This window comes from Rattus norvegicus, chromosome X (genome assembly GCF_021556685.1).
Source record: "Rattus norvegicus strain SHRSP/BbbUtx chromosome X, alternate assembly SHRSP_T2T, whole genome shotgun sequence".
Lineage (NCBI taxonomy): Eukaryota > Metazoa > Chordata > Mammalia > Rodentia > Muridae > Rattus > Rattus norvegicus.
In genome coordinates this window covers 21,038,485-21,063,917 of record NC_141554.1, presented here as the reverse complement: position 1 = coordinate 21,063,917, position 25,433 = coordinate 21,038,485, and the positions used below count along the sequence as shown (strand labels likewise).

General features: G+C 47.9%; 3 protein-coding genes and 1 pseudogene across 17 annotated transcripts; 2 read left to right on the top strand and 2 right to left on the bottom strand.

The window, feature by feature from the left end:
• The first annotated feature begins 420 nt into the window (after positions 1–420).
• On the top strand, positions 421–8,958 carry Slc35a2 (solute carrier family 35 member A2). Of its 8 annotated transcripts, none has more exons than XR_015646101.1 (6): positions 438–538; positions 1,841–2,023; positions 4,436–4,587; positions 6,639–7,372; positions 7,642–7,923; positions 8,677–8,958. XR_015646101.1 is itself a non-coding variant. In NM_001127642.2 (5 exon segments), coding segments are annotated over 5 exon segments (1,188 nt in total). In that variant the 5' UTR covers positions 421–447; the 3' UTR covers positions 8,705–8,954.
• Positions 8,959–9,011: 53 nt separating this feature from the next.
• Positions 9,012–13,541, bottom strand: Pqbp1 (polyglutamine binding protein 1). Of its 8 annotated transcripts, none has more exon segments than NM_001434005.1 (7): positions 9,012–9,361; positions 9,517–9,580; positions 9,765–10,043; positions 10,150–10,262; positions 10,437–10,548; positions 12,891–12,983; positions 13,450–13,541. In NM_001434005.1, coding segments are annotated over 6 exon segments (792 nt in total). In that variant the 5' UTR covers positions 12,958–12,983; positions 13,450–13,541; the 3' UTR covers positions 9,012–9,204.
• Positions 13,542–13,692: 151 nt separating this feature from the next.
• Positions 13,693–20,776, top strand: Timm17b (translocase of inner mitochondrial membrane 17b). Its single transcript, NM_001108249.1, has 6 exons — positions 13,693–13,767; positions 15,160–15,259; positions 17,777–17,840; positions 19,989–20,117; positions 20,199–20,309; positions 20,406–20,776. Exons 1-6 carry the CDS (start codon positions 13,742–13,744, stop codon positions 20,492–20,494), a joined length of 519 nt encoding a protein of 172 aa, NP_001101719.1. The 5' UTR covers positions 13,693–13,741; the 3' UTR covers positions 20,495–20,776.
• A 2,728-nt stretch (positions 20,777–23,504) lies between these two features.
• Rps19-ps7 (ribosomal protein S19, pseudogene 7) lies at positions 23,505–23,958 on the bottom strand (annotated as a pseudogene).
• Between the last annotated feature and the right edge of the window lie 1,475 nt (positions 23,959–25,433).

Genomic DNA, 25,433 nt, shown 5'->3' with positions numbered 1-25,433 from the left:
TAGAACTGGTTCTGACGCGAGAAGGGTGGTGCTATCTGCGGCTTCCAATCAGAAGCCGAGATGACTGAGCAAGGGAACCAATGAAACCCTAGGACTGTTTGGACAGGTGGTTATGGACAGTCCGGGTCAGTGAGGCTGCGGGGGTGTGGGGGACGAGAGATGGGGCGGGCCGGGTGTCGAGTCACGAGAGTGCAAAAGTAAGACCTGTGTGAAGGCTGCAGGAGACGCTCTGCGGCGCCCTGGGTCTCCAGTTCTGATGGAATCTGGGTACCCGAAACCACCATTTTAGAATCAAGCTGGGAGCTGACCAAAAACAGCTCCCCCACCAGCTCAGCCCCCTACGTCCCACCTAATGCCCCGCCCACCACACCGGAGGTCCGGAAGCGGACGTGATGGATACGGAAGTAGCCTGCTGTTGCCGAGGGGACGGAACGGGCAGATGCCAACATGGCAGCGGTTGGGGTTGGCGGATCTACCGCTGCGGCCGGGGCAGGGGCTGTGTCCGCGGGCGCGTTGGAACCTGGATCTGCTACAGCGGGTGAGGTGGCCTGAAATAGAAGAGTTGGCTGGGCGGAGGTCGGAATCCTTGAGGGTGGGATCAGCCACTCTAGCTGAAGTGACAGCTCATCTCCTGTGAACGGACCTACGTGTTAATGTGTGCGTGCGTGGTGGGAAAGAGGAAGGAGAGGATGGACCATTGTATGTTGCGGGGAGGAATTAGTCGTTCTCTGGGTGACTGGTCCTGGATTTGCAAATAAAGACCATTATGAATGTGTGGGGTATTTCCTTTTGAGGAGGCTAAGAACATTGAGAATTGAATGTTCAGAGTGGGGTGGAAATCCATAATTGTGAAAGGGAGAGACAATTTTGTGGCTGAGAGTTTTTCCTTATAGAATGAGATACGAGTCTTAAGGTGGTGGCTCCTTCCTCATAAAGGGACCTTATAAATTGTCAGGGTGGGGCACATCCTTGTATGACTAGTGGATCCATTTTGAGCGTGAAGCTGTCCTTCATTACGTGGAGAGAATGTTCTGGGGATGTTCCTTCCGAATGGAAATAGTTCTATTTGTGTTGAGGTGGGAGGGTTCCTTCCTTGTAGGTCAGAACGAACATTCTGAGGGTGCCAAGTGCTTCTATATGGCAGAGTGTGAGTATGTGTAGAACAAAGACTAATTCATTGGCTGGAAGGAGGGCATACAGAAGTCGGTGGACGGTTCATATGCAGTAGGGGAGTATTTCCATATGTGACTATCTGGGTAATCGTAGAGGTGGGAAATAGAAAAAACCTTATGAGGTGGACATCTTAAACAATTGGCCCATTCATTCTATTGCATCATTATTTCACTTATGGGACAGTCCTGCAAGTAGAAGCATCACTACATAGAAATCCTCAATTTGCTCATCCACAAAATGGACTTTTTCCTAGTACCTTCAGAGATCAAGTGATGAGAACCCAGGCAAATCCCTTAGTGCAGTGATAGGCGGGCTGTGAATATTCATAAGTATTGGGAATGCTATCTGGAAAGAGTGGCTTCCCCCCAGGGAGGGATAAGCAATGATGTGTGTCAGGAGCCTGCCCTGGTCATTTCCTCACACTAAGGATTTCAGATTAAGACCTAACCAGACTGGGGCCCACCTTTCCATCTTGCCCCCCTTTGCCAGTAGTTCACAGTGTAGAAACAGATATGGATCAGACTCTCATTGAGTCCTGATGGGTAGACAGAGGAAATCCCAAGGGCCAGAAGGTTTTTTGATTGAGAAAAGAGGAATGAGGTGGGTGGCCATACCCCAGCAGCCTCTGACTCCCGTCCTTCTCCTATGTTCCTTCTACTCCCTGCAGCTCACCGGCGCCTCAAGTATATATCCTTAGCTGTGCTGGTGGTCCAGAATGCCTCCCTCATCCTCAGCATCCGCTATGCTCGCACACTGCCTGGGGACCGCTTCTTTGCCACCACTGCTGTGGTCATGGCTGAAGTGCTCAAAGGTCTCACCTGTCTCCTGCTGCTCTTCGCACAAAAGAGGGGTATGAGGGGTTGGTTGGGGGGACTCCCTAAGTTAAGGTTTTAAGCACACCTGGAAGGTTTGCTGAGAGAATATGCTGGTGTGTCTGAAAATGCTTGGGGAGTATGTAAGAGCATCGAAGCTTTCTGGCCACTGCAGCTATGTGAAGTTGCATCTCCACTTGTATAGCCCTTATACCTGGGAACTACAGTAATGAGATAGTCTGCTCACAAGGATTCAGAGATTTAATACCAGTGCTTAGAAGGTGGAGACATGAAAGTCAGGAGCTCAAGATAACATAAGAAGTTCAGGGTTAGCCTCAGCTACATGCGATTATCTCAAAAAAAAAAAAAAGAGAGAGGGAGAGAGGAAAAAAAAACTTTGTAATATGGAGAATTCCATCACACACACACTCAGAAAGAATAATAAAATAGTAAAAAACAATATGCTTCTATACATCACCCAGGTTCACAATTATCAACTCTTGGTCACACTGTCCTAAAGCAGCATCAGTGGATAACTGCTCACTGCTAATCTATGTATCTTTTACATATCTGCCCGTTTATAGTACCAGCTGGGTGTAGTAGCGTACACTTTTTGTATTTGTTTTTCAAGGCAGGGTTTCTCTGTGTAGCCCTGGCTCTCCTGGAACTCACTCTGTAGACCAGAGTGAGTGCAAGACCCAGTCTCAAAAGAAAACATAGGATGTGCAAGACAGCTCAGCAGATAGAAGCTCTTGCCATGCCTGAGAACGTGAGCTCTATCAGAGCCAGTGATGGAAGGAGAGAAATTACTTCAGCCTCTAGTTGTCCTTTGACTTCCATGCTTGCACCATGGAATGTGCATGCCCACATTCACACACATGCATCATCCACAGCACAAAGTACTGGCAGTGTAGCTGGGCTATAGAGCCCTTGCCTAGCTTGTTGAGGGCTGTAGGTTCAATCCCATCTTGTACACACACACACACACACACACACACACACACACACACACACACACGAAACCAGTAGTGGCTGGGACGATGGCTTCATGGGTAAGATGCTTGCTATGCGTGAGTGAAGATCTGGTTTAAGCCCAGAACTCCCATCAAAACCAGGCATGGAGGCGCGCCTCTAATCCCAGCTCATCCTGTGAGTTCAGGGACAGTGAGGCAGAGGACAGGCAGGTGACTGGGGACTGGCAGTCCTGTGGGCTCACTAACCAGCCACTCTAGCTGAAAGTTCCAGCCATGTTGCAAACAAAAGGTAGAGCCAGGCAGGGATGGCACATGCCTTTGATGCTAGCACTTGGGAAGAAGAGGCAGGGGCAGGTGGAGTACAGAGCTAGTTCTAGGACAGCCAGAGAAACCTGTCTCGGGGACGGGGTTGGGGGGGTGGAGACAAGGCGGGGAAAGCTGGAGAGGTGGCTCAGTTGGTAAGAGTGTGGTCTGCTCTTCCAGACTAGTTCTTAGTACCTATACCACGTAGCACAACCTCCTATAACTCCAGTTCCAGGGGATCCAGCACATCTGGCCTGCACAGGCACTGCTCACACATGTATTCAGACACATATATGCACATATTTTTAAAAACCTGTAAAATAAGGTAAGACTTGAGAGATGGTTCAACTGTTAAAACCAGTGGCTGCTCTTCCAGAGGACTCAGTCTATTTCCAGCAACCACAGGGTGGCTCACATTTGTAGCCCCAGGTCCAGGAGACCTGACATCCTCCTCCATCCTCTTAGGGCAATGCATATATGTGCTACATAATCATACATGTATACACATGTACACATACATGCACAAACATTTACATAAAAATAAACCTTAAGGTTGAGAGTGATAGCAAAGACATCCAACATCAGCCTCCGTCTTCCATGGATACCAGCCTAGGCTCCACAAAGAGACCCTTTTGAGAAGAAAGACATCATTTATCCATAGGGCAGGGGCAGCTTCTTAATGTATGTAAGACTGAGAAGATGTTTGAGTGGGCAATGGACCATTAAGGACTCTGGATGTCTAAAAGACTTATACTGGAAAGGTAGCTTAGTGGTGTGTCAGACCCCGAGGTACCACCAAAACCAAACTGAACTATAGCCCCGTTTCCTTTTTGCAGCCATTAACTTGAGTATCACAAAGGCTTAAAAAAAAAAAAAAAAGACAAGGTCTTACTCTATAGTGCTGGCTATCCTGGAATTCAATATGTAAACCAGGCTGGCTTCAAACTCACGAAGGTCCACCTGCCTCTGCCTCCTGAGGGCCAAAATAAAAGGCTTGTATCCCCATGCCTGGCTCAGAAGGAGCTTTGGCTTTGTTGTAGTGCAGGAGAAACTGCACCACGAGAGCTGGCAGGAGGAGGGGGACACAGTTCAGTGGGGGTGTCGGTTGAGACTGGGAGGTGGACAAAGGAGCCATGCCTACTCCTACCTTCAGCAGAACCTCCTCCCACCTAGGGAATGTGAAACACCTGGTCCTCTTCCTTCACGAGGCTGTCCTGGTGCAATATGTCGACACACTGAAGCTCGCGGTGCCCTCTCTCATCTATACCTTGCAGAATAACCTCCAGTATGTTGCCATCTCCAACCTGCCAGCTGCCACTTTCCAGGTGAGCCTCCAGCCAGGCCTAGCCCCGGGGATCTAGTAGAGGCAGGGTATAGATGGAGGGAGGGAGGCCCTGCAGTCTTGGAACTCCCTTAAATTTGATTTGTTTATGTGTCGAAACTGAAAAGAGAGATACTTAGATAACTGAGAATATACCTGGGGCCAGCGATGTTGGCATAAACCTGCAAATCCAGTACTCAGGAGGCTGAAAGAGAAGGACTTAGAGTTCAAGGTCAGACTGGACTACATAAAGAAACTATTTCTTGGGGTTCAGAAGTTAAGAACACTGGCTGCTCTTCTACGGGAACCAGGTTTGATTCCCAACACATGACGGCCCACAACCATCTGTAGCTCCATTTACAGAGGCTCTTTCCTCTAAAGGCACCAGGTGCACATGTGATGCACAGACAGACATGCGAGCAGAATACCAATACACAAACTGGGTGGGTGGCATATGCATTATATGTGTATTTTAAATATATATATATATATGTATATATATATACACACACATAATATATATATGTATATATGTGTATATATATATATTAAAGAAACCCTATCTCAAAGAAAGGAAAGAAATCCCTGGAAAGGGTCCTTGAATGCTTATTGATAAGTTTGAGGCATTTGTGGATAGTCTTGTATTCATTCAAGGATGAGCGAGGAGCCTAGATGCTAAGCCAGGAGTGGTGGTGTGCAACTTTAATCCCAGCACTCTGGGGAGGCAGAGGCAAGCAGATCTCTGTGTTTGAGATTGTGTTCAGCCTTGGTCTATAGAGTTCCAGGACACTTGGGGCTACACATAGAAACCCTGTGTTAAACAAACAAGCAAATAAATAAATGCCTGTGTGCTATAACAAGGTTGCCTGGGTTCAAATCCCAGTGCTACAGCTCTCCAGCTCTGTGATTTAGGGGTCAGGCACTTACCTTTCTGTGCCTTAATTTGCTTATCCTTTTATTTTATTTCACTTTGTTTTCTTTGAGACAGGGTCTTCTGTAACCCAGGCTGGCCATGAACTTGTTATGTAACCGATGACGAGCTCATCTGTGGTCCTCTGCCTCAACTACTCAAGGGTTGGGGTTTTCTGTGTGTGTGTGTAGCACTGTGCCTTATTTATGAGGTGCTAGGCACTTGGTGCCTGCTAAGCTGTATCTTCAGCCTTTCTCTTTGTTTGTTTGTTTGTTTGTTTGTTTGTTTTTTGAGACAGCCTCTTGCTATGTGGGTCAGTCTGGCCTTGAACTTAGGGTTTAACTCTTACGTGCTATGATTTCAGTCATACCACCATGCCTAGCTTTCTCATCTGGGAACTGTAGATTAGAATGGTGTCCAGTTCCATGGTAGTTGTGAAAGTTAAATGAACAAATCCCGATATAGTGCCCAGATGCGTGCTGGACACATACATAGTCTTCTGTGAATATTTTCTGGCTTTATTATGGTTGAGCCATTTGTATGAAGGCTTCCCTTATCACAAAGTTTTTATTTCTTCATCACCTCCTTGGAGGTGTTTTATATACACCAGCCTTATTTTGCAGAGATGATGCCAGGTCTCAGGAGGGACAAGTGATTTGTCCTTCCCACAGCTAGGAAAATGGGATCGGCTTGTAGATTGGGTTGTAGATTTGCCGGTGGCTCGGGGCTTCTTGGCACAGCTACCTTTTTGTAGAACCTGGATGGTTCTTTTCTTGAGATGATTTCTAGCCCAGATATAACCAAGGATGACTTTGAATTTCTGATCCTCCTGCCTCCATTTTCCAAGGGCTGGGATTACAGGTGTATGCCACCGCGCCTGGGTTCTATGGTGCTGGGGATGGAAGCCAGCAGTCTATGTGTGCTGGAAACTCTTCACCAATTGAACTGCATCCCTCAGTCATGTAGAAGGGTCTTTAGGAACTAGTTAGCCACAGGTTAGTCGGTGGCTAGTTTGTTTTAATTTCATGTACCCCACCTTATCCTTCTCATTGTTCCCAAAGGCCCACAGTGGGTGCTGTCCCAAACCCCTTGCACTTTCTGGGAGTTGGGACCAGCCCTCAGTGCCTTCCACATGCAACTTGCAGGTGACGTATCAGCTGAAGATCCTGACTACAGCACTGTTCTCGGTGCTTATGTTGAATCGCAGCCTCTCACGCCTGCAGTGGGCCTCTCTGCTACTGCTCTTCACTGGTGTCGCCATTGTCCAGGCACAGCAAGCTGGTGGGAGTGGCCCACGGCCACTGGATCAGAACCCGGGGGTGGGCTTAGCAGCTGTTGTGGCCTCCTGTCTCTCCTCAGGCTTTGCTGGTGTCTACTTTGAGAAGATCCTCAAAGGCAGCTCAGGTTCTGTGTGGCTGCGCAACCTCCAGCTCGGCCTCTTTGGCACAGCGCTGGGCCTGGTGGGGCTCTGGTGGGCTGAGGGCACTGCCGTGGCCAGTCAAGGCTTCTTCTTTGGGTACACACCTGCTGTCTGGGGTGTCGTACTAAACCAAGCCTTCGGTGGGCTCCTGGTGGCTGTTGTTGTCAAGTATGCTGACAACATCCTCAAGGGCTTTGCCACCTCCCTGTCCATTGTGCTGTCCACTGTTGCCTCCATTCGCCTCTTTGGCTTCCACCTGGACCCATTATTTGCCCTGGGTGCAGGGCTCGTCATTGGTGCCGTCTACCTCTACAGTCTTCCCCGAGGTGCAGTCAAAGCCATAGCCTCTGCCTCTGCCTCTGCCTCTGGGCCGTGCATTCACCAGCAGCCTCCTGGGCAGCCACCACCACCGCAGCTGTCTTCCCGAGGAGACCTCATCACGGAGCCCTTTCTGCCAAAGTCAGTGCTGGTGAAGTGAGAGCTGGTGGTGGTTGGGGAAACAGGGCAGGGGGTTGGGTTGGAGGGGGTTGGGCTTCTGCAGGTCCTGCAGGTTGTCACCAGGGCCTGACTCTTGTGGGGTTGGAGGTTTTTTTTCTCCCATACTTCTAAAGGGATATGGAGCTAGGGCTGAATGTCACATGAACGCTTCCTGATAGATGGACTCCCCTCTCCTGGAGGAGCTTTTTAGAGCTGCTTCCTCTGCCTCGGGCTAACCTCTTTGGGAACAGGGGTTGGGGTACTGCTATTTCAGGCCTCTCCCTCACGACCCTCTGCTGGAGATGTCCTGTCTCACATGCCTGGGACAGTTCATCCCAGCCATCCTGCTGACTGGACAAAAGCCCCGCAGCTCTTCAGTAACGACTAATGACTACTCGTGGGGTTCCATTTCCTATTGTATGAGGCCTTCTCTCCTGCACCATCACCCTGGATCATGACAACAGCTTGGTCTCTGATGTGGCTTTGGGCCAGTTTCCCTGGTACAGAGACCCTTGAAGATCAATCAGCCTGTTGTAAGTGCCCGGAATGAGGAGAGGCACAAGCTGAGAATTTCGCATCAGCTCATCTTGGGGAGGGTGCGACAAGTGCCATTTGCTTTCCAGTAGTTTGGGGATTTGTGATAAAATCAGATCAATGATCCAGAGTGTTGGGGAAATGGGGAAGGGAGGTCCTTGAAGTGGCTGTATCTCATGTAATTGAAGAGACAGAGGCGAAGGATTATCTTCAGAAACATCCAGAGGGGAAAAATAAAGCTGCCAATCCTGCTCTCGCAGCTCCATTGGCCGTTTAAAACACCCTAATTTCATGGTGGGTGTCAGAATTGGTGAAACATGGAACCTGCGCCCCTGCACTCCCCAAAGCTTATTAACTCCCTAACTGTACCCCAGATGTGTGTGGATGTGTGTGCGTGTGGATGTGTGTAAATGTGTGCATGCACGCATAAGTGCGCACATGGAAGGTGCCTGGGCTGTCTTTGCTATATGTAAATAGGGCCATTGGATCTTTATTTTTGATTAATTTGCTCTGATTTTTTTTGGTTTGTTTTTTAAGGAACTGTAATGAACAAATGTCAGGATACCCAATGCCGAATAAAGATGATGTATTTATTTAGTCCACGTGTAGCTTTCTGACCCAGGGGCCCGCTCTTTCCATTACTAACTCCAGGGTTACTAGCATACTACCAGCCACCCTCGCTTGCTCAGGAGACTCACCCACAGCCCACCCCAGCTTTCTGTGTTTCTCTTTCCTTCCCATTTTCACCACAGGTTGCTCACCAAGGTGAAGGGCTCGTAGCTGCTGGAATTGAAGACGCTGGCCTGCCTTCGTTCTCCCTTCTTGCCCTGGCCCAGCTGGGACTAAACTCTTATCAGTATTAGGGGTAGGGTGAGGTAGACATGGAACTAACTCCCTGTCCCCACCAACCCTGCCCCACGTAGGGCTGACATGACTGACTAACCTCTGTTAATGGGCCCACCTCAACTCCTGCTATCTTTACAGTATTTCTTAGGTGAGTTTCTGCAAATAAAATGTGTTTTGCATCTTGTGAAGTTGGGTTGCAAAGCCTGCAAAGAATGAAGAAAGGAAGCACTCAAGTCTCACGGAGATGGTTCCCCAAAAAGCTTTTATTAAACAACACCAACAAGGGCTTGTTGTTCATAAAACAACACCAAGGGGGCTGGGAGTGTAGCTCACTGGTGGACTAATTATTCAGCACGTCTGAAGCCATGGGTCCTACTCCAGAGCCGCAAGAAAGCAACACAGAAATGACTGCCAAAGCTACAGGGAACACAAATTCAGTCCTGCTGTTTGCTGCGGGAGGCTTCTGCATTGGCGCGGAGCACAGCCCCAGGGGAAGGGTATGGGCGCTGCTGGAAGAGAGGCCCAGCCGCTGTCGTGTCAGCCCCAGTCTTGGCCTCATTCCTCTTGGGTAGTCCTGTTGACCATGTGCCCCTGGGGACAACAGAATTAGAGTACAACAAGAGGGTGCAGTGGACGTCCCTTAACTGCCCAAGCAGTTAAGCATGGGAAGAAAAAGACAAAAGAGAAAGGTACTATTTACAGGCATGGTGGCACGGTGGCAATCCTGAAACAAGGGTTTCACTTACCGGGGTGCATCTGAGTATGAGCTGGGGTCCATGGGGTCTAATTCTTCATCTTTCCGGCTCGTCGCTATAAAAATAAGAAGCAGGACGAGACTTTCACTTGAGACCCAAGGAGCCTCTCCTCACAGGAAGAAGTATTACCAGTGGCTGCGATGGCCCACAGCATCCTTCAGAAGGTCTAGGCATCAACTAGACAATCTGTGCCCTGGTACCTCACTTGACTCATCCAAGTCCCAACCTCATCTGCTTACCTTTCTTGTTCTTGGGGTAAGGAGCCAGTTCCTCTCTGCGATGGTGGCGCCGGTCTTTGCCATCTTCCCGGTCTGCCTTGTCAAATGCCCGTTCTCGTTCCCTATCCCGATCTCTCTCTCTGTCTACCTTGTCATAGTTCCGCTCTCGTTCTCGGTCAGACTTCTCGTGGTTTCGGTCTGCCTTCTCATGGCTTCTGTCTGGCTTCTCGTGACTACGATCTGACTTCTCATGATTTCTGTCAACCTTTTCAAGATTCCGCTCCGACTTGTCCTCAGCATCTATGGTAACAGAAGTCCTGAAAACCCTTCTCTTACACCTATGGTCTCATCAGCCTCTCTCCAAACTGCACGAATCACTGAGACATGCCTGTATTTGCCAACTCACCTGCATTACTGTTCCTGAGTTTCTTGGCAGATTTGCTAACCACAAAGTTGGGATCATGTGGTGAGAGCCAGGACACGAGGTCTGTCTCCACATTCCAATAGTAAGGGAGTCCACTGTGAGCAGTGAAGGGAAGGGAGTGTCAGCTGAGGTGTCCCTTATACCAACTGTCTCCTCAACCTGTGCCCAGATCTGCTTCATGCAGATCTCTTCTCTCTCAACCCACAATAAGAGAGAACACCATAAGAGCAAAGCCAGCTGTCCCTCCCACCTCATGACGGTAGGCTCACCAAGAAGGGTCAAACACCTTGTACCAGCTTGGTGGCAGACCTTCTATCCTGGTGGCCTCATAGTCAACAGGATCATCATCGTAATCCTCAGCAATAATCTCTTCCTCTGGCTCTGGAAGAATGGGGAAGGAGAAAAGCAGTTTAATTACCCACTAGTGCTGGGGGGGGTTTCTCCTCCTAGACTCAGGATTTGGATACACTCACATCTACACCACCGTGCAGGGGAGACACAGGAGCATGTGCTCAGGGTTGATAATCTTCAAAATTAAAAAAAAATTATTAATTTTTATTTATATGAGTACAGTGTAGCTGTTTTGAGATGCACCAGAAGAGGGCACCGGATCTCATTACAGATGGTTGTGAGCCACCATGTGGTTGCTGGGATTTGAACTCAGGACCTCTGGAAGAGCAGTCAGTGCTCTTAACCGCTGAGCCATCTGTCCAGCCCCTCAAAAATTTGATATCCCATCAATTCCTGAGTTCAGAGACCATGTGGCATTGTATTATCCCAACCTATTTCAACGAGATGGGTTTGAACAGCAGGGGGTTTGCCTGAAATAATGGCTAATCTATCCATTTTCTGAACTGCAATGAGTTTCTGGGTCATGTATATTGGACAGCAAGAAATTAATCTAGGGGTTAGGGATTTAGCTCAGTGGTAGAGCGCTTACCAAGCGCAAGGCCCTGGGTTTGGTCCTCAGCTCCAAAAAAAAAAAAAAAAAAATTGCTCTGAATCTATCCCTAGGGGCTGACAGACAACAAGCCTGCAGCAGATGTGTAGAATAAAGATGGTGTTTATTATCAGCCCAATGCCTGACCATCAGTAAACCCAGAACAGATTTCAGCTCTAGGTATAATTAACAATAAAATGTATGTGCCTACAGCATCATAGTGACACCAAGAGATGTCAGCTATGACTGTCCACATTGCTAATGAGATAAACACTATCAACAGTGGGCTCAGTACTCAAAAGATTTAAAAGAAACACTAATGATACCGGGTTTGCCTGAAACCCTGGATTTATACCCTACTACCAACAAGCAAACAATATCAGTGCTCATTTATTAGCCCCATTAGGCACAAAGTCTACATCTGGCGCAAAGTAGTCTTGTAATAGATGTCAGTTATCCATACAATAAGAGGATGTACTTTCTAGTACCTGGAACCATACAGATCAAAATTCCTGCCCCATTTTATTTACTATTGGCAAGAATGTGGAATTAGCAGCTAGTAATAGAGTGAATTGAACTGACATCATCATTATTGACTGTTACCATATCATATGTGCCAGGCACTTAGCCCCCAAAAGTGTTAATAGGTTAAGGTGCCCATCACCACAGTACCTCTGCTGAGTTAAACCAGAGACTATCAACACCTTGTCACTGGATTTGGTACCTAGGAGGCTGCAGGATATATCAGATGTCATTTTTATTACATGAATACGGGCCTGGTGTGGTACTGCACACCTTTAATCCTAGCATGAGGGAAGCAGAGACAGGCAGATCTCTGTGAATTTGAAGCCAGTCTGATGCCTGCCAGAACTACAGCGTGAGACCATGTCCAAAACATTAATTAATTAATTAATTAAATGCCACGTAGTCATCGATTTATTTGAGTTATTTTCTAATTTTTTTTTTTAATAAATCTTGCCTGGAATTCACTATGTAAACCAGGCTGTCTCCTGTGACTCCCTTTTCCTTCCGGCCACGCTGGGATTACAGATCAATGCCACCATACTTAGCTTTATTTATTTATTACAAATGAGTACACTGTCACTGTCTTCAGACACACCAGAAGAGGGCATCAAGATCCCATTACAGATGGTTGTGAGCCACCATGTGGTTGCTGGGATTTGAACTCAGGACCTCTGGAAGAGCAGTCAGTGCTCTTAACCGCTGAGCCATCTCTCCAGCCCCTAATTATTATTTTTTATACTCTTTATTTATTATTTTTGAAGACTGGGTCTTGCCAAATTGCCTTATCTGGCCTTGACCACCTGGGCTCAAGCCATCTATGTAGCTCAGCCTCCTTAGTAGCTGAGACTATGGTTACTGTGTCCACTTGATTCACGAATTAAATTAAATCTATCCTTCCAGCCTTACACTTCACACAATACCTACCAACCACGAAGGAGTAGTGTATATCAGAAAAATTATAGACGAGATGCCTGTCAGGCCAGGCAATATATCAAGTATCAAACACAAGGTGCCTGTCAAGGAGCCAGACTTCAATAGTAGAGCACATTCAAGAACTTTGGTTTGACTCCAGCAGTACTAGGGGGAGGGGGAAGGTGTGCATGCTTGCACTGCAGAAGATGGTAAAGCACTTATTTACCATGCACCTGGGTTCACGGGGGCGGGAGGGATCGGAGAAGAGGAGGGAATAAAGACTAGAATAACAGAACGTCTCTTAACAATAGCACATGGTAGATGCATTTGCTTTTAGTTTTCTCACCTGGCTCCAGATGTTTGAGGATGCCCCTCTTTGCCAAGCGGGTCTGCAGCGCAACAGGGAGAGGCATAGTGGGTTGCTGACTGGATCTAGAAACTGACAAGACAGTACTGAAAGGCAAATCTGATGTTCAATCTGGATATCCAGTAACCATGCACCACCCTACTGCGTGTGCTCATTTGAGCCCTTACCTACCAACTGCACCAGCAGCTGAAAAAGCAGAACAAAAATGCGTGCTAAGAGATGAAAGAGATAACGTAGCAGTATGGCCAGATCTAGTCTCACCAGAACTCTACGGACCCAGGCACCGGAGACCGGATGGACCCAAGACCCAGTTCCTCTCTAGATCAAGGCTCCACCCACAGCCCAAGACACCAAATGCTACACACCCGCAACCCAGAAATGGGATCACCCAACGTTTCTCAAAATCCACACGGTGGGCGAAACCAATGCGCTAGGATGGGGGAGGCAAAACGCCAACGCCATCTCCAGCTTTAAAAGAAAGCTTACACCCCGGCCTTATCAGTACAACTGTGCGATTAATCAAAGTCTGTCACCTTACCCTCCTCTCCTTCGTTGTCACAACGCTTACCAGCACCGAGGGGCTCTTGTTTTAAAGCACAATATGCTCCTCAACTCTCCCCAGCTACAATTAACTGGTCGACTCGGGGGCTTACAGGAACGGATGTGACCCACCTGGCTATCCAATAAGAGCGCGCCACTGGCCTTACGTAAGCAGGGAAAAGCCAATTGTTTCCCTGGTCTACGCAGGGCGCCTTAGCGCTTGGGGCGTTTCGGAGCGGGGGGAGTGGCTCTCCCGCGCGACCGACTGCTCCAGGCCGGACGCTGGCGCCATGGAGGAGTACGCTCGCGAACCTTGGTACGACGATGGGCACAGGCTTCAGGACAGTCCGCGCGACACTCAGGCGGACCGCGGGAGGCGGGCGGGGAAGGCAGGGGCTGCAATGTCAAGTCCCTGACACTGGAGGCTTGGAAACTTCACTGCCTCAGCGCATCCGGCATGGCCCCTCCCACTCGGACTTCGTCTGAAAACCGCCACAGTGGAGTGTCCCAGTAGGTGCGGTGTGGGACAAATTACAGCACTGTTGCCCTGGCTCTTCTCCTAGATCCTTTTTGTGAGCCAAAAGAGAAACTCTGGGCAGATCTATTCTGGCAGCGAGGGAGGAGAGACGTGGAGCCAATATCCACTGGGTTTCCTCGCGTGGCTTTTCCCAGGCTAGTTTCTGACATCGGATAGGGCATGTGTGAACCCACTGTGGGCTAAGAGATGGGACCCGGGTCTTCCGCACGGCCTTTTGATTTTTCCGTTTTAGGTTTTAAAACGACACAAGGCCCAGGACTCCCTTGGACGTGCTTTTTGTGTCGGAGAACCGAGTGCCAGCCACCCTGTTTATAGTTTACTTAAATAACGTTAGCTAGTTAACACTGTTGAAACCTGACAAGACAAATCTTTGTACTGATTTTTGATAGTAACAAAAAGCATTCTGTTTTTGACTCCTGGGTCTGAGATATGAGGGACTCTGTTCTTCAACTATCCAGCTAGAACTCTGTGAAAATACTGTACAGTCAGAAACAGTCATGGGGGCTAGAGGTGTATAGCTCAGTGGTAGAGCAGTTGACTTAAGCAAGGGTGGGGGGAGTCCTAGGTTCCAAAGCCGTTTGATTTTTGATAATAACAAAAAAGAATTTTGATTGATGCTTGCTTGTAACCAAGAGAACTATTCTGCCAGCAATAAGCCCAGGTTTGGAAGCTATGTGGAGAAAAACATCCCCTGTCTCAATTTTTTTCCCTTAATCTTGTCCCATAGATAGATTTACAATACTTTTTTAGGTTTTGTTTGTTTGTTTTGAGCCAGGGTCTCACTATAGATCCCTGGCTGGCCTGGATCTGAGTAGACTAGGCTGACCTCAAACACACAGATCAACCCTCCTCTGCCTCCAGACTGCTGGTATGAAAGGCATGTGCCACCGCACCCAGTGCACAAACTTTCTTTGTGGGACAGGGTCTCCATTTAGAGCCCAGGTTGGAAATCCCACCTCAGGATCCTCTTGTCTCAGCCTTCCAAGTGTTGATTACAGGGATGCAGAACCACAAGTGGCTTTCCTTTCGGGCTTTATAGGGAGTATAAAAACTGTCAGCACTCATCTGTAGTTATCTGAGGTGTTCCGGATCCATCATGAGCTTCCCGGTTTGGTTCTCTGGGCAGAGCAGGGTCTCACATTAATGCAGTCTTTTCCTTCCTGCTTGCAGCCCGTGGCGAATTGTGGATGATTGTGGCGGAGCCTTCACCATGGGTGTCATTGGTGGTGGAGTCTTCCAGGCTGTCAAGGGCTTCCGCAATGCCCCTGTTGTGAGTTGGGTCTTCACCCAGTGGTGTGGGAATCTGCAGTCTTGCTGATGTAGGGTACTGCTCTGAGTATACTAGACATTCTGTAGATTGTTCACCTACCGGATGCTGGGCCTGGCTCCCGGGTCTAGGATCTGAGAGACTCTGTTCTTCAACTATCCAGCTAGAACCGTGTAGAAATACTGTGCTGTCAGAAACAGTCTTAGGGGCTAGAGCAGTTGATTTAAGCAACAGAGATGAAGGGAGGGCTCTTAGGGTCTAGCCTTAGCATCAGAATAAAAAGAAAAAGGTTAGCATCAAATTTTAAATGTGTGTGCAGCATAGACTTTACCTCAGGTCAGTCTTAAATCCCAGCCCTCAAGAGGCAGAGGCAGTCAGATCTGTGAGTTGAGGCTAGTCTAATCTACAGAGTGAATTCTGAGACAACCAGGGCTACACAGAGAAATCCTGTCTCCAAAAAAATAAATAAATAAAAAATCCTCTATCTAAGATGATGACAGGTGTTTGACAGAACAACCTTTAAATCAAAGGGGAGAGTAATATGATTTTACCTTTCCTTTGAGCCCCACCTCTCGAAGATAGAAGACTCAGTGGATTGGCTTCGCAAGCATGAGGACCCGAGTTTGAGTCCCCAATACCTATGTAAAAAGCCAGGCATGCTTGCTTGTGTCCTATAGTCCCAGTGGTAGAGGTGGTGGGACACAAGACAGGCGTATATATCCCAAGAGCTTGCTGGCCAGTCAGCCCACCTGGAAGTTGGTTCAGTGAGCTCCTCTGACCTCCACATGGTCACACACCCACACAGTCACATATGTATACCACACAGGACACACAGCAACCATTTTATGGAGCACAGGTTGGCACAGAACCTCAAACCCTCCTGTCTTTCCAAGTGCTGAGATTACAGGCATCTGGCACCATGCTTGGGTCTGTTTGTAACCATTCTGTCTCGCTCTGAGTCTTCCTCAGCTCCAGGACCTCTCTTTTCCTGTATCCTTTGCCCATAGTTTTCATTCTTCACACATATTGTGCCCTCCCTTTTTTTTTCTGCTGCTGTCAGGAATGGAAGCTCCCATCTTGTGTGCTAAGAATGTACCCGATTGCCAAGCTGTTGCCTCAGCTTCCTTCATTTGCTCCATCTCTAATAAGGCTTTGCTTTGCTCCTCACTCACTGTCACTCTTCTTTATTCTTTCCCCTAAGGCGGTGGATCTTAACCTTTCTTTTTCTTTCTTTCATTTATTTATTTACCTATTTATTTGTGTTTTTTTATTCACTTTACATCCCATTGACTGCCCTCCCCATCACCCCCTCCCATAATCCTTGTATCTCCCTACACATACACACACACACATACGCCCTGGCACATCAAGTCCCTGCAAGGCTAGGCGCTTCCTCTCCTGCTAAGCCCAGGCAAGGCAGCCCAGCTAGAAGTACATAGCCCACATACAGGCAACAGCTTTTGGGATAGCTCCTGCTCCAGTTGTTTGGGACTCATTTTTTTTTTCTTTTTTCTTTTTTTCGGAGCTGGGGACCGAACCCAGGGCCTTGCGCTTGCTAGGCAAGCGCACTACCACTGAGCTAAATCCCCAACCCTGGGACTCATTTTTTGATGCATGATTTCTTTGTGTAACCCTGGCTGTCCTGGAACTACCTCTGTAGACCAGGCTGGCTCGAACTCACAGAGATCCACCTGCCTCTGCCTTCCGAGTGCTGGGATTGAAGGTGCGTACCACCACAGTTCTCAACCCAATTAAAGGGTCTGAGTTTTGTGCCCCTTTAATATACTTAGTTCCTCATGTGGTGATGACCCCTACCCATAAAATTATTTCATTGCTACTACATAAATTTCATGTAATTTTGCTACGGTTATGAACCGTACTGTAAATATCTGTTTTCTGATGGTCTTAGGCGACCCCTGTGGAAGGGTCATTCCACGAAAAGGGGGTCAGAAGCCATGAGTGGAGACCACTGTTCTGGATTGCATTTTGCTGCCTGAAGCTGTCTTACTTGCCTAGGATTTGTCTTTGCCACTACTGTGTGCACTCAGTCTGAGAGGGCAGGGATCTTGTTCCTTGTTGTACCCCTGTGTGTAGGATGAAGCCTGGCATATAGGACCTCCTCATTGGCTACTGAACAAGTGAGCGAAGAGATACAACTCAGCCACCTCACTCTGAGAATATCTTTTTTTTTTTTTTTGGTTCTTTTTTTTCGGAGCTGGGGACCAAACCCAGGGCCTTGCGCTTCCTAGGCAAGCGCTCTACCACTGAGCTAAATCCCCAACCCCGAGAATATCTTTGTTGGATTTACTCTCTGTCCTCCTGGTTCTTTGGCTGCTACTATGTGTCTAATAGCTTTCTCATGCCTTCTTTGTTGCAGTGCTGGGTGTAGAAGAACCCCGAGCCTTGCTTGTTATAGGCATGTGCTCTACCACTGAGGACCCCAGCACCCCTTCCTTAGGAAGCCTGCCTGCCCGCAAGTGCTCTTACCTCTATCCTAACACCTCTCCTTGCTTTCTCCAGGGAATTCGACACCGGTTCAGAGGTAGTATCAATGCTGTGAGGATCCGAGCACCCCAGATTGGAGGTGAGATTGGGGAACCATAAAGGCATGTTAGGAACTTTGGGGATAGTTGATCCTTTGAGGCAAGAATGTAAGTTACAGATCCAGATTCTAACTCAAAGTCTGACCGCGACTTCCCACTGTGATGACAATTCCCAACAGTTTAAGGACACAATTGTGTATTCTGCAGTTGATTTGTTTGTGAGACAGGGTTTCTCTGTGTAGCCCTGGCTATCCTGGAACTCACTCTGTAGATCAGGCTGTCCTCACAGAGATTCTCCTACCCCTGCCTCTACCTCTTCCTTCCAAGTACTGGGACTAAAGGGGTGCATTACCAAGCCCGGGGTCTTCTGCAGTTTAAATGCAGATCATCCTGGTTCTTTCCTGTTAGGTGACTGCTACCTATGCTAGTAGCAGTCTTCCTCCAAACCTCATCTGATAATGCCAGCATTGGCCACCCAGTTGGTAGTTTTAAAATGAATTCCCATGGTGCATACTAACTGCCAGTTCCTATGCTAAGGCCTTTGCTCATACTAATTTAAAGTTGCAGAAGTCAGCTAACACAGACTACCTCAAATACATATTAGAACACTGTAAACCCCCAGTAAACATTTTAACCACAGGTTGAGAATTCCTATCGAAAATGCTTGAGACTAGAAGTGTTTTCCATGGTTTGGATCTTACAGTACTTGCATATATCTTTCTCTTTTTGAAACAGGTCTCACTCTATAGCCCAGGCTGGCCACGAACACAATCCTTCTGCCTCAGTCTTTCAAGTATTAAGATGACAGATGTGAGCCATGCCCAGCTCTTTAAAAATTAACTTATTTTGAGATACCAGGGATTGGACCTGTTGTCAGTCTTGTATCTAGCCAAAGTGTTATTTTAAACAGTATAAATACATGTATTGTTATATAATAGGGGTGGATTGAGCAGGGTAGACGAGTGCTCTGTCACACAAACAGATTCCTAATGGCGTCTGGAGACTGGGAATGTAACTTACTGTGTAGAGTACTTCACCTCGCAGCACAAAGCCCTGGTTTCAGTCACCAGCACTGCATAAAAACTGCTCACTTGTAATCTTGGCATTTGAGCGATGGAGGCCGATGAGTCAGAACTTCAAGGTTATCCTTGACTACATAACAAGTTTGAGGGCAGCCTTGACTTGAGTGAGATACTGGCTCAAAAAAGAGGGGGTGTCAGGATGTGGCCCAGGGGTAAAGCGCTTAACTAACATGTGAAGCCCTGAGGGCCTTCCCTACCATCAAAAAAGCAAAACAAAAACAGCAGTTAGAGGGATCTTTCTATGTTGTCCAGGATGGTGTCAAACTTAGGCCCCAGTGCGCTGCCTTCTGTAGCTCCTCAGCCTCCCATGTAGCTGGGACTGCCACTGCAGACCACCACACCAGCTAATTTTAGAGCAACTCGGTTGGTTCTCTTGAATTAAAACACAGTTAATGTCACCTGAGGTCATCTATGGAATTCTCTGTTTCTGGTATCATGACCATGTTCAAAAAGTTTTGGATTTTGAAGCCTTTTGGATTTCTAGATTGTGAGCGTTTAATAATATCTATTGTGTTCTGGCTTTCCCGCCCTGTTTTCCTTCTCCCTGGATCAAAACCAGAATTCCAAGTCCACGTGTTATTTACACGGTAGAGGTTGCTGCATTGAAAGCTGTATGAAAGGTTAATCTGCTTGTGTCCATTTTCCAAAGAAAAGTGGAAGGATTTTGATGATAATAACTACTGCTCCCATCAAACGTGGAGCTTTTCAAGTCGGAAAGATGGACTGTCCACCGCAGTCTGACGCCTGTCTCTACATCCGGACTTCCTTCCTTCTTGTATTTGGTGCTGAGGTCGTAAGCCATGGCTTCTATCCTAAGTTACTCTCCCAACCCACTTCCTGCTTTGGAGACAGGCCTCTACTGTATAGGTGTCTAACTTTGCAGTCCTCCTCCCTGAGCTTTCCAGGTGCTGGGATTATACCATATCCTGGTCGTGTTTATTTGTTTAGTGCGGGGCAAGGGGAATCACCCTAGGCAAGCACTCTACCACTGAGCCATATCTCCAGTCCCAGCACTCTTTCTTGGCCAACCTTCAGACCTTGGAAGTTTCCAGATGTTGAGATACGTGGAGTCTCAGAATGTCTGATTCGGACTCTGTCCCCCTACAGGTAGCTTTGCAGTATGGGGTGGCCTGTTTTCCACCATCGACTGTGGCCTGGTCCGGCTGCGGGGCAAAGAAGACCCCTGGAACTCCATCACCAGTGGAGCATTGACCGGAGCCGTGTTGGCTGCCCGCAGTGAGTGCTTCCAGCCCCTAACCCCAGTCCTTGCCCTGTTTTGCCTGCCCTTCCTCAGCTGTGTCTCTTTCTGCCTCCCAGGTGGTCCGCTGGCCATGGTGGGCTCTGCGATGATGGGGGGCATCCTGTTGGCCCTCATTGAGGGTGTTGGCATACTTCTCACCCGCTATACTGCCCAGCAGTTCCGCAATGGTGAGGACCTGGTGGGCAATGGTCAGGGAGAGTCAGGAAGCACTGTCAGCCTTCTCCACGCTTCCTCACCGCATTACCTCATTCTCCCCTCTCCAGCACCCCCATTCTTGGAGGACCCCAACCAGCTAACCCCTAAAGAGGGAGCTCCGGCCCCAGGTTACCCCAACTACCAGCAGTACCACTGAGGAAGCCGCTGTCTGCCCCTGCCACCGTGGGAGCTGCTCCTCAGTTCCCTCCCGGATGATCTACCTCCAAGGGAGGACTGGCTCCTACATAGCCCTGAGACCTTCACAGAGGGCCTCTATTCTACTCTCTTGTGGTAGGGGTGGGGGCACCCCAGCAGCCTTGTCACATGGGTTCCCGTCTTGTGTCTCAGGGCTTCACAGCTCCACACATGTAACAATTCTCTCACCCCAGATCCCTCGTGTGGCACCCTGATGAATGTTTAAAGCCAGTTTGGAAATGTCTGTGTATGTATGCCTTTAGTCTCCCAGATGACCCCTCTCCTTAGGAAAAGGGGTTTAGAAAGTCTAGGTCTTTCTAATGACTGCTCCCCAATGAATGGGTTCTAAGGATTTTTTTTTTTTTTTTGGTACGGGGGAGTGGGAGAAAGAAGCAGGTCTCAACTGTGTTGTCTAAGCTGGACTTGAACTTATCTGATGCTACCACACCCAACCTCTAGTAAAGGTTTACAGCCAGGGAGGTAAGAGTCACAAAGATGAACTTGGCATGTGCAGAAATGTGCTTAGGGGCCTAGACACACATCTAGCAAATAGGGAAGAAGCCCAAAGATTGCTGGGTGCATATGTACGCTGTGCAGACATACTCCGGACCTTCCTTGTACAAGCTCCCCTTGGAGAAAATGGGAAACCGGCCTTGTAAGAAAAGCCTTTGCCCCAGGTATAGTAGTGCACACCTTTAATCCTAGCACAGAGCAGCATAGAGGCAAACGTGGACAGATCTCTGTGAGTTTAAAGACAGCCTAGTCTACAAAGGTTGTTCCAGGACAGCCAGGGCTGTTACTCAGAGAACCCTGTCTTGAAAAAAACAAAAGCAAAAACAAGCCTTTTGGAAATACCAGGGGTTGGGGATTTGCTCAGTGGTAGAGCGCTTGCCTAGCAAGCACAAGGCCCTGGGTTCAGTCCCCATCTCCGAAAAAAAGAAAAGGAAAAAAAAAAGAAAATAGCAGTATTTTGGTTTTTAAAAGTTCCACTTGCAAAATCAAATCAAACAAAAGATCAAAAACCAATCCATATGGCCTTCTAACAGCTCTAGGGTGGAGGTCCAGGGATCAGGGAGACTGCTTTCTCAAAAAAGGACTGTCCTTGTCATTTCCTCATTTGTTGGTGTCTAGATCGTTTTATGTTTGCCGTTTTTTTGTTACTGTTACTAGTTAGATTTTAAATTATTTTATTTAGTTTTTCTATATAGATTTTGATAGTATCTTTCCCTTCTCTACCTCCACTCAGATCTTTGCCATGTCCCTGTCCACTTAATTTTTTTTTTTTGGTTCTTTTTTTCGGAGCTGGGGACCGAACCCAGGGCCTTGCGCTTCCTAGGTAAGCACTCTACCACTGAGCTAAATCCCCAGCCCCCTGTCCACTTAATTTTATGTTCTTCTGTTTGTTTGTTTTCAAGACAAGGTCTCACTATGTAGCCCTGGCTGTCCTGGAACTCACGTGGACTGGACTGGCCTAGAACTCAGAGATCAGCCTGCCTTCTCTGTTATCCTGATGGACAGCTCCCAGGATCTGACGTGCAATGTAAACCCTTAAGTGGATGGGATAAACGTCGTCTCTACTGGGGTCCAGTTGCCATATAGAGGCATAGAAGTTCCCACTGTGACTGCTACAGTGCAAATGGGCTATGCATAAGTGCTGGGGTTAAAGCAGTGTGTTTTCACACCTTGCTTCCTGTTTGTCTTTCAAAACAGGGTCTCAAGTAGCCCAGGCTGGCCTCCACAACTTGCTGTATTAACAGTGGCCTGTCCTGTGAACTGATCTTCCTGCCTTAGTTTTCTAAGTCCTGTGGGGCACCAGTTTTTTTAAACAAGGTCTCACTATTATTGTCTTGACAACAATCCTCATCCTTCTGTCTGCCAAGTGCCAGAATTACAGATTTGTTTTGTTTTGTTTTGTTTTTCGAGCCATGGTTTCTCTGCGTAGCTCTGACCATCCTGGAACTTGTTCTATAGACTGAGCTCAAAGTCAGAGATCCACGTGGCCACCTCTCTCTGCCTCCAGAGTGCTGGGATTAAAGGCATGCACCACCACTGTCCCACCAAGCCTTTTTAAAAAGACTTTTATTGGAATGGGGTCCACGTGTCATATGTCAATGTGCAGGGTCTGCCCTCCTTGCACTCTGATGGTTTCCAGGATCAAGTTCAGATAGTAAGGTTCTGTGGCAAGTCCCTTGACCAGCAGAGCCTCTGGCAATGCAGTTTGTTTTGTAAGGGTGACCACAGTGTATGCAGAAATGCATTTTCATTTGGGAGAGGGAAAGTATAGGAAAGATTATCCTGAATGGACAGCCCCCAAGTTCTGACATTTTGTGCAAACCCCTACATAGATGGGATAAACATTGTCTGTACTGGGGTTCAAATCCCATATAGAGGCATAGACATTTCCAGCGAACTGGGGTTGTTTTTCTCACTGTGACAGCTGCAGTGCAAATGAGCTCATGGACAGTAGATCATTTTGCAAGGCCTACATAATGAGACCCTGTCTGAAGAAAGCAAAATGCAGGGAAAGTTCACTGTCTTCTGCTCTCAGTGAAAAGCAAATCAAAATTAGACTGGGAGTCCATCTTTCTGAAGTGTAAATGCTGCCAAAAGACGAGGGCTCCTTATACAGTATTGGTTTTACTCACAACAAATGTACGTAAGTACCATATGACCCCGATCTACTACTGGGCATAAGCCTAAAGGAGCAACATACCAGAGAGATAGCTGCACATCCATGTTTACTGCAGCGTCAGTCAGCACTGATGAATCTGCACAGAAGAGGAGATAAAACATACATGCACGCATTCAGGAATACGACTACAGTAGTAGTCATCTGCAAATGAAATTACACAGTTTGTAGGAAATTGGAGGAACTGAAGACTCATTTTGTTACACAAAATACGCCAGGATAAGTATTCAATTGTCTTTTTTTTTTATGAATGAGGCAATTTATTAACCCAGCATCTTTTGTTCTAATGCTTCTTGTTGGCAGCTGCCACCTGTCCAGCGATCCTGTCCAGATCTCTGTCCCTGAGGTGTTAGCTTGCGGCCCCCATCTTGGTCCTTTTCCACCATTTTCAGCCCCTCCAGGGCTTGGAGGACCCGGCGGGCCACACTCTTAGAGCCAGCCTCTGCTGAAGTGGCTGGGCCTGACACCGTTTCTCTGCCGTCCTCCATAGAGCTTGGTCATGGAACCAACCCCTGCACCACCACGGAGGTACAGATGCCGTGCTGTGGAAGCAGCTCATGTGTAGAACCAGTTCTCATCATATGGGGCAAGCTCTTTATGTTTGACCAGCTTGACTGTGTCCACCCATTCGGGGACTTTCAGCTTCCCAGACTTTTTGAGGAAGGCTGCCAGAGCTCTGACAAACTCCTGCTGGTTAACGTCTTTTACAGTAACTCCAGGCATCGTGTGGCCTCCGCTCTGCCAGCCAGGGGAAATGGCTTCAATCTTTTTTTAAAATTTATTATGTGAGTACACTGTAGCTGTCTTCAGACACACCAGAAGAGGGCATCAGATCTCATTACAGATGGTTGTGAGCCATCATGTGGTTGCTGGGATTTGAACTCAGGACCTGTGGAAGACCAGTCAGTGCTTTTAACCACTGAGCCATCTCTCCAGCCCCTCAGTCTTTTATCTCTTGTGTAGACTGCAGAACAAAAAGACGACATGTAATTAGGAAAGAACATAGAGATGACGGAGAGGAGAGGGGGGTAAGCCAGGAAGAGTGATAAACGGGTACATGATCAAAGCATGCTATGTGCATGTTTGAAAAGTTGGCAGGAATTCCTGTGAGGTTTCGTTTTGTGCAGTTAATATCCACTGGGAAAATAGAAAGCCATGTGAAGAAGAGACTGCAGATGGCGCACAAGTGCCTGCTGGCCCCTTGTGTCCAGGGGCTGCACTCAGAATGCCTTAGGCCTCCTCAGGCAGCAGCTGTCCGTTTATTTTGCAGCTAGGAACCTCAGCAGATAGGTCTCACCTGCGTCTTTCTGGTTCCTTCAAGTTTTCTTTTGATTTTTAAAAAGTCCCTAGCCTAGGCTGGCCTCTAATTACACAGCGGACAATGACCTTGAGCTTTCAGTCCTGTCTTCTGCTTCCTGAATGCTGGAATTACAAGGTTTGTGTGACTGCTCTGCTGATTTATGTGGCCCAAGAGTGAAACCCAGGCCTTCCTGTCGGTGAGGCAAACACTGCCAGCTGAGCTGTGTCCCTGGCTCTCAGATTTTTTTCTGTGTAATGCTGGTGACAGCTGTGGAAAAAACCTACACGTATACAACTAAAGGAAAAGAGCAAACGGAGGGGAGACCCCAGTCGGTGGCCCCTGCCCTGTGGGTTCAGGGGCTGGACTCATGTGGCATCAGGCCTCCTCTCTCACGTGCTGACCAGGATAGTGACAGATGCCTTTTATCCCAGCATTCAGAAGGCGGTGGCAAGGGGTTGGGGACTTAGCTCAGTGGTAGAGCGCTTACCTAGGAAGCACAAGGCCCTGGGTTCGGTCCCCAGCTCCGAAAAAAAAGAACCAAAAAAAAAAAAAAAAAAAAGAAGGCGGTGGCAGGCAGATGTCTGTGCGTGTGAAGCCAGTTTGATCTACATACCCAGTTTCCCACCAGTCAGAGCTATAGACTCTCAAGAGTTAAGGAAACCTTACAGTAGACAAGTGTTTGCCCACTGTGCAATACTCTAGCCCCTCACCTCTAATTCCTGGGTCTCCTTTATGCTCGTTAGTTTCCATCTAGGATTTCTGCGACTTTCAGTTTATTCCTTTCTGAAGCTTCCATGTCTGAAGACTTAAGTTCGATTTCTCAGGACCCACATAGTGAACAAAAGGACCACCTCCCACAAGCTGTCTTCTCATGTCTACATGTGTGTTGTGTATGCACACGCAGACACACAA